General features: G+C 32.8%; 1 protein-coding gene across 2 annotated transcripts in view; it reads left to right on the plus strand.

The window, feature by feature from the left end:
• The window catches only part of PCDH7 (protocadherin 7), a 392487-nt gene that overhangs the window by 172514 nt on the left and 205407 nt on the right, over positions 1–14566 (plus strand). The window contains exon 2 of one of the 2 annotated variants that reach the window (XM_063108662.1): positions 9665–9881. In XM_063108662.1, the coding sequence (XP_062964732.1) occupies positions 9665–9881 (217 nt within the window). The remainder of the gene's footprint in view (positions 1–9664; positions 9882–14566) is intronic. The other variant, XM_063108663.1, reaches the window with a different exon arrangement.

A 14566-nucleotide genomic window follows, 5' to 3' on the forward strand; every position in this document is an offset into this window, starting at 1 on the left:
AGGATCTAATAGGTATAATATAAGGTAGAAGGCAGTGACTTGCAAACTCTCATCCCGTGACCATATTAAGGTTTCCATTGCATATTCATAGTAACATCCATTGAAGGCCAATTATGTGAAAGGCATAGTGCTTTATAAATAATATTTATAATATAATATAATATAAATAATATGGGTTTCATAAATAGTATTTCATTTAACTATTCTAATAGTCCAATGTGGTAGTTATTAACTGACCTGCAATTTACTGATAAGAATACATCTATATATATATTTCCACCTTTCCCTTGTTCGATATAGGTCAGAGAGTATGATTTAAAGGCACACTACACACAGGTGTTCCAGCTCTGCTGGACAATAACTATGGGAATTCATCCTGTTCAAATCACTTAACGTCTCTGAATCACTTTTTCTGCAAAACAGGAAGAATAATAATACATTGTTACAAAGACACATTGATATACTGTATGTGGAAGAACTATTAAAAATATAAAATAATATGTAAATTTCAATTATTTTTCTACCATTTTTCAGAATGCCTTGTACATATTAGACATTCAACATGAGTTTCTTATATAAATGTTGAATTTTATTTTATCATTTAACCCCTGTGCAAAACTGATATGAATGAAATGGATCTACATTTCTGACAGCTTCTGGTGTATCTTTATTTGGAGTAATTCTTTTGGAAGGTGGAAGGATTTGCGCTCAAGGAAGTCATGTCCGCAGAGATGAAAACAATGAACACTGCCTATTTTATTCTGTCTGTGGAGGTGGGATAGCAACCCTCTGGGCTGAAAAGAGAAAGATGAAGTGTCCACGACATGTTTGCTTTTTGTCGTGAGGAAACAACAACATAGTTTATTCATAGCCTAACACAGAAACCTCCAGTTCATCTAATGGTGAAAAGATGTTTCAGTCTAACTCAATCTTGTTTCCACAATGAATAACAAGAAGAAAAAAATAACTGAGTCTTCTGTACCTTTTATTTTTTGTGCCAATATTTTGTGGGGTTAGTAATGAGCACTTCAGTCTACAAATCAAACCATCCATAAAAAGCCTTCGTTACAAAGAATCCAGATAACCCACAAGCTAGATAATATCCCTTTGAGTAATTTAATGGTGTTTTTTTTTGTGAAATCTTAGTACACCTGGATCCTGGGCTATCTCAGAGATGGGCAACTAGGGCCCTGGGGCCAAGTTCAGCCTTCCTTTTTTCCAACAGTCAGACAGATTAAGATTGATTCTTTTTTACATTTTTAAATGTTAAACAAGATAAAAAATAAACAATAATAGCATTGCATAAAGTGGCAAAATTATCTGAAATTCAAATTTCTGGGTTCATAAATACAGTATTACTGGACCATGGCCATGTCCACTCATTTATGTATGTTCAATGGCTGTTTTTGCACTGCAGAAGCAGAGTCGAGTAGTTGTAGCAGAGAACTATGGCCCACAGAGCCTAAAATATTGACTTACTGCCCATTTACAGAAAAAGTTTGCCAAACCCTGGACTAGGTTTAATAGAAGCCAGCAAATATAGAGGACCTACAATTTGTGTTTTAGAACATATCTTTTTTTTAGAAGTTTTCAGGAAAAATATTTGCCTACATTTACTAAAAGTTTTAGGCTTTGGCTATTCTGTTTCCTGACATTTTTCATTAGGGAGATGAAACAAAACAAAACAAAGATAAGAGACTAGCTTACATCTTTAGGCTAGAGTAATTCTTGCAGTAGTTTGAATATTGAAATTCATTATTTTTTTCTCATTTGCAAAATCAGAGTATTAATATGAGGTGTCTAGGGATGGCACGAGGAGATGTGAAAACATAAGTCAAGTGAAAGCACATTCCCAGCACATAGTAGCTACTATTTTAATACTGTTTTAATTGTTCTATTGCAATAATTAGTTTGTGATCTACTGAACTAAGAACTATAAAGTATCACCTGCATTCTTAGTTTCTGAAGTGCAAATATAAATGATATCATCAAATATGTAATTACATGCAAGTCAAAAGAAATAAACACAATTATTTAACTTCTCCTTCCCCAAATGAGTGTTTTAATTAACTAATCCAAACGCCTCAACGTGTTTCTTCTTGATATCCTTTCATCTGGTATTGACTTGAAAGGAAAAAAGGCGGTTTGAAGTATGGAGGGATCTTGAGATGTTAGCAAACGAAGATGCCCCTAAAAAGTTTAAAGAACTGATTGAAGTTTGTTTGAGGGTTCTGCCAGATACACTCCAACTAATGCACTAAGGAATCCTAGGTATGTTTGCTCAATAGCCACTGACACTGGCTGAGAATGTTTGCAGATTAATCAAGTGCCTGTTCATTTGCAAGGAAAGATCTCACAGTCTAGATAGCTCCTCTTTAAAAATAAAGTGCAGTGCTCCTTATAATACTGCAATGTTCTGTTCCATGACTGTTTCAGTGCTTTATGACTGACAAAGAGAGTCATTAGAAGTCTGTTTGATAGACATAACTAAGTGAATTGGAAAAAATAAAAAAGCCTTTTCAGACCATTCAGAAATAATTGATGTGACTGAGACAGCTGTATGTGAGTTCCAGATAAGGAGACGATTTATGGAGAAACTAGTGAAGCTAAAAAGGAAGGAGCAGATTTAATGTTCCCAATAAAGATGTCTGTAAGACACAGAGCGGTATTCAATAAGGAAGGTGATTTAACCTGAGGTTCCTTCCAATAGATGGCATTCTTAGGGTCCTATCCTCCTGCAAATAAAATCCCCGTAAAGGTAGTGCCACTAGGTTATAAAAAGTGGACTCCGAAGGGAAAGTATCCGCACTCTTATCCCTATGCTATATTGTCTTTTTTACTGTAGGTATTGTATCTAATGCCGTATTCCTAAAATTTAACTCCTTTCTTTTTCATTTTCTAAAATTGACCACTGCCCTATCAGAGAAAACAATCCATTTTTATTCTGCATATTGTAATTTACAAGATTTCACTAATGTACATGGAAAGCAAATCTTTTTAAAGTATGTCTGATTGTGGGACATAATATTTGCTTTTACGGTGCCATGTTTAATCAATCGAACAATTAAGGATGGTTAAAAATAAAGGTTTCATTATTACTCATATATTTGTTAATATTCATCTGGTCTCTATTGCTTTTCTTGGAAGCTATACATGAACTTTCTGACAAAGATTTTTTAAAATAAGTAATATCTGGAAATACTATACTTATTTAGCAATGATTGTATTCTGAAATCAGAATATATTAATAACATAATATTAATAACATTAATATTAATGTTAATTTTAAAATTAATTATCTCAAATGTGCACGTTATAAATAGCACTACTTTCAAAAAGGGAGGGTGGTTACATCATTCTCTAAAATTTAAAAAAAAATTAATTAATCTTCCAGGTAAAATAAAATAATGAAGCAGTTATACTTGAAGTAAAATTTGACTTCTGCCTTCAGATTTGTGTGTGTGTGTGTGTGTGTGTGTGTATAAACTTTTTAGAAAAATATTCAGTCCTCTAGTGAATTTGAAATGTGTGGATTTAACTTTCCTGAGCCCTCTGAGTGAGAGCAGAATGGATTTCGCTGCTAGTTCATATCTGAAGTAAAGCAGAGCTTGTGAGAACTTCTCATGTCCCCTCTAAACCTGTTAGACTGCCTAGATTAGGTTTACTCTAAGATACTTTACATGGTCAATCATGTACATGCAACTTAAAAAAAAGGAATAATGAATCAAATACTCACTTAATTTTCCTTTCATGAGTGCCTTACCCTTTGCAGTAATGCCATTACCACACAAGCCTTCTGTATTAGTCCATTTTGTGTTGCTATAACAGAATACGTGAGACTGGGTAATTTATAAAGAACAGAGGTTTATTACAATTCTGGGACAGCTGCATCTGGCATGGGCCTCAGGCTGCTTCTACTCATGGAGGAAAGCGGCAGGCAGCCGGCAGGTACAAGCAGATCACATGGTGAGAGGAAACAAGAGAGAGAGAGAGGGGAGGTGCCAGGGTCTATTAAACAGCCAGCTCTCGCTGGAACTAATAGAGTAAGGACTCATCCACTACCCCACCCCCAACCCCAAGGAGAGCATTAATCTATTCATGAGATTTCTGTCCCCATGACTCAGACAGCTCCCAACACTGCCACATTGGGGATCAGATTTCCACATGAGTTCTGAGAGGACAATACATCCAAACTCCATCGCCTTCTTCCCCTAATCCCGATTTATTCTATCTCTTCTTATTTAAGCAAGTTGTCTTTCTCTTGATCCCAAGTCCACCACTATACTGATTTGAGCATTTGTTCATATCTTCCAGAAAATAAAACTATCAAATGGAAATGCATTTACTGAATATGTTACTTTCACACACCCACCATTCATCTTAATACGTCTTTATTTGCTGTGTTTGTCCTTTTAAGTCTCTGAGATTAAATTTATATAGAAATGATTACTACAATCGCACATCCCTCCCCTCAGGTTCACCAACATTTCCAAGGAAGAGGGGAGGGTGAAAGAGCAATTGTGGCAGGCAGAGCACCTCTCCATTAGCACTTTTGGCTACTCCCCATGTGACCTTTAGATTTCTAGAAAATAAAGTTAATAAAATTATATGAAGAGTGGACAATGTTTGGTTACCAGTCAATAGTAGTTTAAAACTGGGTCAACCCTAGTGCACTTTCATCAGCCGGGATCTGCAGGGAAGATAAAGGTACATCCAATGCTCCCGGAATTGCATTTTATCTGGAGTTTACCTTTTAATAAATTTTAACAATCTCTAAAATATCTGAGTAGTCCATATCGTAGAGTGCGTCCTCGAGTGAAAGTCTCTGGTGTGCCATAATGGAGATCAAAAATAATTGAAAAATGCCATTTTAAAATAATTGAATATAGAAATATTCATGCTCAATGAATGATCAGATTCAAATAGCTTTTGAAAACATGGTGTCATTGTAAATATATTTGAAAATAATTTGCATATAGAACAATAAAAACTTAGTACATTAACAGGATAATTACATTTGAAATTTTATATGAATTTCAGAAATTCTATTTAGAAGGTTTGTGAATTACTGGACCAGGTGCACATTTTCTTTAAAAAAAATTCTTAAAATGTAATGGGAGATTGCTCTAGTTATATAGGGGTGGCCTGAGGTATTATACCTTTTATAGTAAATGTCTTTGAGAGAGCTTAAGGCTCTTCTTATACACCATCTCATAAATTCTCAGAGCACTTAAGTTAGTAAGGGGCAGTTATTATTATCTCCATTTATGGACCCTGAGCCTAAGGCACAAGAAACAAACGTCAGCTAACTTGTCCAAGGTCATCAAGGGAATCTCTAGGGTTTCTTGGAATAGAATCTTTTTCTGTTATTTCTGACTTATTGTTTTTTTCTCATTAAACACACTCACAGACTCAAACACACGTACACACACACACACACTTCATGCATGAAATTCCTCAACATGCTTTGCCATTTACTTTGCTTTTGTAATACTTTTTGAATTTCATTTCTATCTTAATTCCAGTTAGTTTACCTACCTTCTTCACTTGCTTTCATTCTCCTCCCACCTTCTTTGGTTGGACACCCCTTTTTGCTTCCATCTTCAAATATTCATCTTAAAGCAAGTCTTCTTCAGTGCCAATGAAGAAAGACAATAAGTACAGATGATAAGTAAACTCTTTACACAGATCTTTTCCTTCTAACTTTTACCCTACTTCTCTCTCTTGTTTCATACTTTTTAACTTACTAGTATATCCCTACCTTCTCTATTTCTCTGTATATTTGCAAGTCTATCTTTGTTCCCCAGAGTTTAGAGATTTTATAGCCATAATGACCTTTGAAGAGATGAATCCCATAGACGTGTGGCAGTCAGCATTCTTCTTGATGGCTCTGATTTCTTTGATCACATAGGATTTTCCTTCTTTCTGGACATGGTTTGTTTCCTTGGCTTCTGAGTTTCAGGAGTGACCTGATTTTTCTACCCACCCCCTTCTTTATTTTTTGCTGCTGGCCTCAATTATGGAATCTATAATCGGCCTGCAAGTATACATTATCTATCAAACTTCTTTTAGAGATCTCAACCCACCAACCCCTTCCTTTGTAATGCCTGTGCTAAATTCCCAAGTAGGTTTCACAGCATCTTTTTCATCCCTTTTACTGAAAACTGGATCACGTTATATTTTGTGTTTTTCTGGACCTATAAGGCATCAAGTTTCTTAAATGTGCAATCTTTGTTAGAATATCCTTGAAACACTGGAACATAATGGATACCAATAAACACAGGTATAGTAAATCAGTGACTGAATCCAGCCAGCCACACAGGCTTGCTGTATAATGGCCTTACTGTCCATTCTCAACTGCTGTGCCTCCCTTCAGTCTCACTTCTGGCCAGGTAAATGTTTCTCCATAGTTCACCCCTTCTTAGCATAATCTTCTGCCTTCCGCATTTTTACTTCCTCCTCTTCTGTAAGGAATTATAAGATCATGTCTTCAATCTTACTCCTTTAATTAGATTATTAACTCAAATAATTTTCTTGATTTCCACTCCCTCTTATTTATAATTCTCACACATGCCCCACCATAATTTTTGGAATAATTTTCTCTGAGATCTTCTTGCATTTTTTCTCTCTTTCTATCTATCCATCTAACTCTATATGTCTGACATACCATTGGAATTAAATCTTAACTCTTGCATCAATGGCTTATCCTTCAGAATTTAGAATTCTGTACTAACTTGATTCACATTGCCAACTTAGATACTTTGCCTCAAGAATTTTATTATTCAAAATTATCAAAATCGAGTTTAAGAGATGTGATATACTTCTAATATTTTATTATGGAATTCTATTGGAATATTTTTAAATGTGGATAATAATGATAAATGGGATATATTATGTTCCATTATATGATACTTTTTAATTTTTATTGTGAATTATATTTTCATTCATCCAGATATTATTTTAAATGGAAAAAGTTTTTTATACACAAAAGGAAGCATTAATGTATATAAGTATTTGTTAAAATATGAGTAGATCTTAGTATTTTAAAATCACAGTGTTCTTTCTTCTAAAAGAATTTATGGAGATTAAAATATGTATAGTCAAAATTGGATAGGAATTAAGAAAATACAATGCACAGGTTCATGGCAGTCATTATATATTGGATTATAGAAAAATGATTTTTTTAAACTTTTTTGATTGTAAACAGCCTATCACCTGTCTCTCTGCTATCCTATAATTACTTTTGGTGGAGCAGGCATTTAAATGCAGATCTTGAGGTTACCACCTTCACCTAAATGTCATTATCTTTGTTACTTGCTATCAAAATGAAGCATCATTTCTCATAATTGTATTTATTTTTATTTTCTTAATTTATTAGTATAACTTGAGTATTTCTGTATTCATTTTGAGCTTTCTTCCTGTTACTGAAGACAGATTCTGAAAGATTTCGAACTCATTAAAATAGAATTAAGAACATTTGACCCTCCTTTCTCTTCTTATGTATATATTTTTTAACCCATTGCTATGTCTTGAAGTGATAATGTGTCTGCAGAACACTTGGAGTTTTTACATAAATTCAACATTGTCATTCAAATTTCACTGTTCAGTAGTATTTGGCAAGTATATTCTGTGCACAGAAAAATGTGGTTCTAGGAGACTGTCAATTGTCTCATTTCTGAGGTGAAACCAAAGACATCAAACAATCACAGGTAGTTTACAGTCAGCTGGTAGCGATAAATGAGAAAAAATATAAAAAATAAAACATGTTTGTAGTGATGAATATACTCATTATCCTGATTTGTTCATCACATATTGTACCCAGGTACTGATATTCAACTCTGCATTGCAGTAATGTGTATAATCAATTATGTTTTAATTTTTAAAAAAAGGAAAAAAAAATAAAAAGAAAAGATTCACAAAGTAAAGCACGATAAGTACAAATTGATTTCTGTATTTATTTAGTTATAGGGTAAAATATTACAATTATACTACTGTAAAGAAAATTATTAGTGGAACAAAGATAATGTTTCTAAAGAGTAAATTTTGGCCTATAACATGTATGTTATTTATACTAGAAATATTTTATTTTATAATTGTTTTAAAATGTTGCAGTCCCAATTCAGTGAAACATTATAAAGAAGACAATATGATTTAAATGTTTTCCCTTTATATATAGAATCAGCCATTCAAGAGTTTGATTTTAAATTAGAATGAAAAAGATTTTGTAAAGACTAGAAACCTTTTGATTTCTATCTAACCTTTTGTAAAGGTTAGACATCTTCCAAAGGGGAAATTTGTGAAAGCATATGTTTGTCTTTAGCAAAGCCAATTTATAAATAAGGGGGGAATTCCAGAACTCTTCTTAGCTTACCTATTAATAACCTACCATGTACAGATAATTCTTAACATTTCTAAAATTCTACTGGTCCCACTTGTGATTAGTGATTTGTATCTAAGGATACAAAGTATAAAGGTGCAAGAAAGATTCTTTATCTTTCCACTATTTTCTTGAAAAATTAATTTTGTACTTTTTAGGAGATAAAAACAGTGTTAGTTATACGTTTAAAAGTAAGAGGGTACTTCAAAAAATTTGTGGAAAAATTTTAACTAAAAGACAATATGAATCTTTCCTGGAACTTTTTGAAGACTCCTTGTATCTATGCTTATGCCACTTTCAAATTCATGCAAGAGCTTAATGCATACAACTATATCCAAGAATAATCCCAGACAGACATTACAGGACATTTTTACATTGCTTTTCCAAATTATTATTTGTATGTAGCACTGCCAATACATGGCATTAGTATGTTCCCTTAATGAGTCTAAATATTTTAAATTTTATTTTGTAGTTAGGATAATCTGCAAACTCCATACACAGTTAATCTTCAGTCCAGCCATTGTCAGTCGCAGAGTAAATTGTGGAGTCTAATTGGATAAAGTTTTTCAACATTTTACAAATGCAAAATAAAGACTGTGCATGATTTTACTTTTTTTTTTTTTTAACAAATTATAAACAGACATGATAAGCACACACAATTAAACTTTTTAGTTTATTTCTCATTCACTGGTTAAGGAAACTTTTATCCATTATTTTACAATTTCAAATTCAATAGATCATATTTTTGTAGAGATAATGTAATAAATATATTTTGATTTCTTAGGACTACATCTAAGTTCCTATTTGTCAGCTGTATTTTTAATAGTTTAAATAAACTGCCAGCATGTTTAGTTTTAAAGCATTATATCACATGGACAAAGGATTTAAAAATGGAGTCTTCGTAAAATGGATTATCGCCTTCCCAAATTGCTGACCCTTGTTCTTTTAGTCTATTTGTGAAAAACATATTTGAAGTGAAGACTACAAAATAGAAAAATGTTGACTATGTGGAACTAACCTATCCGATTTAAATGTATGTTTTAGTGAAATTACTGTTTTCTTGTCTCTATTTCAGATAGGTAATTTTCAGTTTTTCCATAGTAAAATCTAAGCTCTAGGTATTACCTCAGCTAATGCATAGTTAACCAAGTAGATTTCAGCATATCTAAGCATTTTGTATTGAATGAGCTGTCAGTAGACCTTAATGTATGTAATTTATGTATTTTTTTTAATGAGATCATTTACAATCTTATATCTTAGTGACATTCAGAATCTTTTCTTTTACAGCCATTTCGTAGAGTGACGTTTTCTGTTGTGAGTCAGCCTCAGGACCCACATCAGGGGTCACTGCAGAGTTGCTATGACAGCGGGCTGGAGGAGTCAGAAACACCAAGCAGTAAGAGTTCATCAGGGCCAAGGCTGGGTGCCCTTCCACTCCCAGAGGACAACTATGAAAGGACCACGCCGGATGGCAGTGTTGGTGAGGCAGAGCATATGGAAAATGGTAGGGGCAAACACAACATTCACACACATAATCACGCTAGTGAGCTGTAATAAGTAGACTCACGCAGGTTAGTCTAAAACCAAAATTAAATAGCTGACACTGAAACTATTTTATGGTAAATGATAAATATTTGCTAAAATACAGAAATACCAAATAGAGGAACATAACTACACAGATAAAATTCACAAAAATTGCACCATTGTTTTAAAAGAGCCTGTCAGAAATAAACGCACTTACACATAAATCAGAATAGTGTCTGCTATGCGAAAAAGATAAATTAGTGTGCAATTCCAAAACAATAACAACTGAGAAAGGTCTGGTCTGACTGTTTTCTTCTATCCATTTTTGTCATGCAACTATTTCTTCAATTGCAACTGTCCAGTTTTAGTGAAAGGAAATGACAATAAATAACCTCGTTCGTCTTTTTCTTTTCCCTGATATTTAGAAAAGCATTTTCCAACTTCTCTGTTCCAGTACTAGCTGAGAATCAAAGGAGAACAGTCCTATCTCGTTCTCCTATAGTATACAGTAAATGCTATTAGAACTTCCCTCTCAGTAAAGTATGTTTTTTGTCATTTTTGCGTGAGAGAAAGAAAGGAAAACAAATCATACTTCACATTCTAATCTTGTTGTGAGGTGATTCTCATAATTACCACAATTGGCCTTTATATGTATTTTTCTTTAATTTATAAAGTTAGATTGCAAATAGTGCTTGTAAAACTTTCCACATTTGTTTCTGATCCTAAAAACAATTTGGTTATTTATTTTCTGGATTTCAAGTTATAAGTAAATGCCTGACGAATAGGTTTGTGTCAAGTCACGGAATGATAAAGTCCTTCATAATTTCATTATTATTCCAAATATAAGAGATATGTTTATATATAGGGAAAGGCAGGGAAATCACATTCATTTTATCATTAGTAAAAAGTCAAAATGAATTTATGTCTTTTAACCATCTCAGCCCCCAACTGAAATAAGACATTCTAACTTTTTGTTACATACCAGTTTCCTTAGTGATGATATGCAAGTAGAGCATATTAATGCAGGAGAAAGACTGATTTTTTGTTTTTCTGGAAGTTTACCTATAAATATTAAAATCCAACAGTGGAGACTAATATAAATGACCCCAAGTGAAAGTATTTCTAAAATAAATCATGCTAAATATTTATCCACATTGTTATTGGATGAGAAGATATGATATTGGGGTCTGATAACTGTTATCCCTTTTGATTAATTTTCTAGAGTTAAAATGGCATTTTGCCTTATGGCTATAAAGGCATGCTTATCTGTGTGTATGGTAGCATGTAATTATGTGGATGGGAGTTTGATGTGGTTTTTAAGAATTAACTTTTTTAGTAATTTCTTAAATGATTATAAAATTTTGGTATGAATTGCAATGCTGATTAATATATATTTCAGGCAAGTATGTTTAAAATTCTTTAGACAAAAACAAAATTAAATTTAAAATGCTGTTATTACAGATATATCGCACATACCTAGGAAGGCAGGATTAATTTAATTTAGGTGTATTACTATATATGAGATTACCTTTTGATGATAACATATAATTTTATTCGGGTTTTAAAAAGTGCTTATTCTTACTGTAAACAATATAATGTACAATTAAGTCTTTATTTTTTGGATTTCAGCTATATATGAGTAGAAAGGACTTTGTATCACTGACATTATAATCACATTTTAATGTTATTTTCTGTTTTTTGAGTTTAGGGAATTTCAACACCTTTAAAATAAGAAAGAAATGATGAATACTTAAAACATAATTATATATGACAAACACATATCGGTTACTTTTTAGGAAACATATATGTCATGGAAAACTTAATAGGTGAGCTTGTTAATAAAATAGAAAGTTTACTGAGAAATATTTCCAAACCAAGACTTTTAGTTCTCTTTTATAACTTGTTTTAAGTCCTGTCAACAGCAAGGACCATAATCATGTAACTGATTTTTTCTAATTTTATATGTGACTAACACTCGAAATTCAGAGCTTATATAACCATTTGTCATCTGCTAGCTGTGATTCATGTTAGCCCTGATCTATAGGTAATGACAGAAGGGGATGTGAAGTTCTTTGAGTGATCCAAATGTAGCAGTTGACATTTCAGGAACGGTTTTCTTGGGTCCAGGTTTTTAGACGACTCGTCTAGCCGTAAAGTGCAATTGTATTGCTTGAATTCTGGTAATTTCATCTTCAGTATTGATGGATCATTCTGACATAAATAGAATTGGAATTGAAACCTGTCAAGTATTCATTTGTCACATTTAATTGGAATCTAGGTAATCTGCAATGTTTTGCTTGGTTAGGTTTTAATCAGGATTTGTATTGGATTTTCATTTGGATTTTCCCTGAAAATACCATTTTGGATGCTGCCCAAGTTCCTAATTATTATTACCTCAAATATTTTTCTAAATTTTAACCTATGTGAAACAGTGCAGTTATCACTAATTGTTTTGGATTAACTTTCATTGTAAAGTTTAGAAGATCATTTCCAGTTCAATAATATATATAGCATTCCAACATCATGGTGCCAATCTGGAATTAGTCAAGAAAGCTAATGATGACAAAAATAGATTATCACAGATACTGTGGCAAGGAATTAACTGAAACAGGAAAACTTAAGTAAATAGGCAGTTAAATCAAGTCATGTTTTACAAAAGCTTTATCTCCCTTCTGTACTTTAGCATAGAAAACAAAACTTCATTAACAGGGCCTATGGGTTCATTCCTTTTAAACAAGCACCGTATATTCCAACCCACAGTAATACCAAATGAAGAATGAAATTTTATTCTCTTATTAACTAAGGAAAAAGTACACACCATAAGAATAAACAATTTCTTGCCACCTGAATCTAATAATACAGAAGACTCAACATTTCAAAGTTCCCAATCTGTGGAATTTACATCCCTCATTTCTCCAGAAAGTAATAATTAAAATTATATCATTTAAAAAATATTTAAGAAAACTTTACAAATTATGCATTTATTCACAATAAAAATCACTGATGTGTATTTCTTTTTCTTTAATGAATTGTTATCAACATTATGATTATTTCACAGTGATCCTTTGGTACACGAGATTTGAAAAAATGAGGTATTTCTTATTTCATTAAAATAAAGTTAGTGGAATAAAATAGTTTAAAATATGAAGATCATGGTGAGAAGTTGGTAATGATAAAATATTTAATAGTAAAAATGTTAAAATACTTAAAACCTATTGCAATGAATTGGTAATTCAAGTAAAACCAAATATTAGGCTTAAAAGCACCATCACATTAAGGCATACATTGACTTTGCAAGAGCTTCCCTTGTCTTAATTATGCAGTAGTCTTCCGACTTTCTCTTTGAGTGGTGTTTAACAGTTTCTTTAGGTTTATTTTAAGTACTTATCTTGGCCCCTTCCTTCATGCCATGATCTACTTATTCTTTCCAGAGCCCCCTGTGAATAGTCTTTGTAAGGCCAGTTTGCCTTTGCTGTGTATGGTTTGATCTTACTTGTATATACTATTTAATAAACTCAGATACAGAAAACACTCCACTTAGCCTCTACTCCCAATTTTGCCATCAGCACTAGGGAGATCACTTACTCCTTCTGGGTCTGCTTTTGATTATCTCTAAGGCAATTAACTAAATGAATTCTGAAATCTTACCCAGAACCAACAATCTGTGATTGTCCTCTTACATCCAATTTTTCTTAAATCGTTTACTCTACAGTACAAAAAGAAACCTTTGTGTCTCTGAGTGAGATAGCAAGTGAATTTGATAATATGTGTTAATATGGGCAGGACAGAGTAATTTTAGAGCTTTTCTCTCAACCCACATAACAGGTGCATTCTAATAGTAGATAATGCATTAACTCTATTAATCAAAGGAGTGGACCGAGTCAAATGATGTGATTTCTGGCATGGTGGGTGGAAACGTTGGCACCACAGCAGGCCAGTGTGGGAGACAGTTCACGAGCTTCCCTCCAATCCCTCTAAGCAAGAGTCACCTGTAGATGTGATCTAGCCCTGGGAGCAAAGCCCTTCAAAAACATTAATTAAGACATCTCGCAAGAGAGTAAACACTTTACTTTCTGGTTTAACAATGTAAACTTTGATCAGATTAAAAATGAAAAAAGATAGAAAGTAGTTTATATTTTTCTCTAGGTAAACATTGGCAAATAGCATACCATGGAAATAAATTGTAATAGGAAAACAACAGATAATCCATAAGGCAGGTTTTAAAAAGTTAAATGAGGTTAGAAATTTGGCCACTCTAAATTCCTAAATAATTTTATGACTCTTGATTTTCCCAGGTATTAAAAAAGAGTTGACTTTTATACACTAATATTTTTTAACTCTCCACTTCTAAACTTTCTTATTTTCTAGACTTATAGAAGTTAGACCCCACTATTTTATTCATTCTCCATCTCTCATCTCTTCACTCCACATGCTGTAGTGTTTAGAATGCCTTGTCACTGATGGTTAAAATATGGTGCAGTGCACTGTGAGCCCATATTGCATCTACCGTAGACTTTTCACATTGCTTTCAGAAGTAAATGACAGTATATTTGAAATATCATTGTGAGTGAAACACCGTTTTTAAACAGCCAAAGGTAAAGAGAATGGAGACTAAATTCTTTGTTGGAGATAAAGGACTCTCTCTCTCTCCTTTTCTTCCATCTA

This window comes from Cynocephalus volans, chromosome 9 (genome assembly GCF_027409185.1).
Source record: "Cynocephalus volans isolate mCynVol1 chromosome 9, mCynVol1.pri, whole genome shotgun sequence".
NCBI classification, from domain to species: Eukaryota; Metazoa; Chordata; class Mammalia; order Dermoptera; family Cynocephalidae; genus Cynocephalus; species Cynocephalus volans.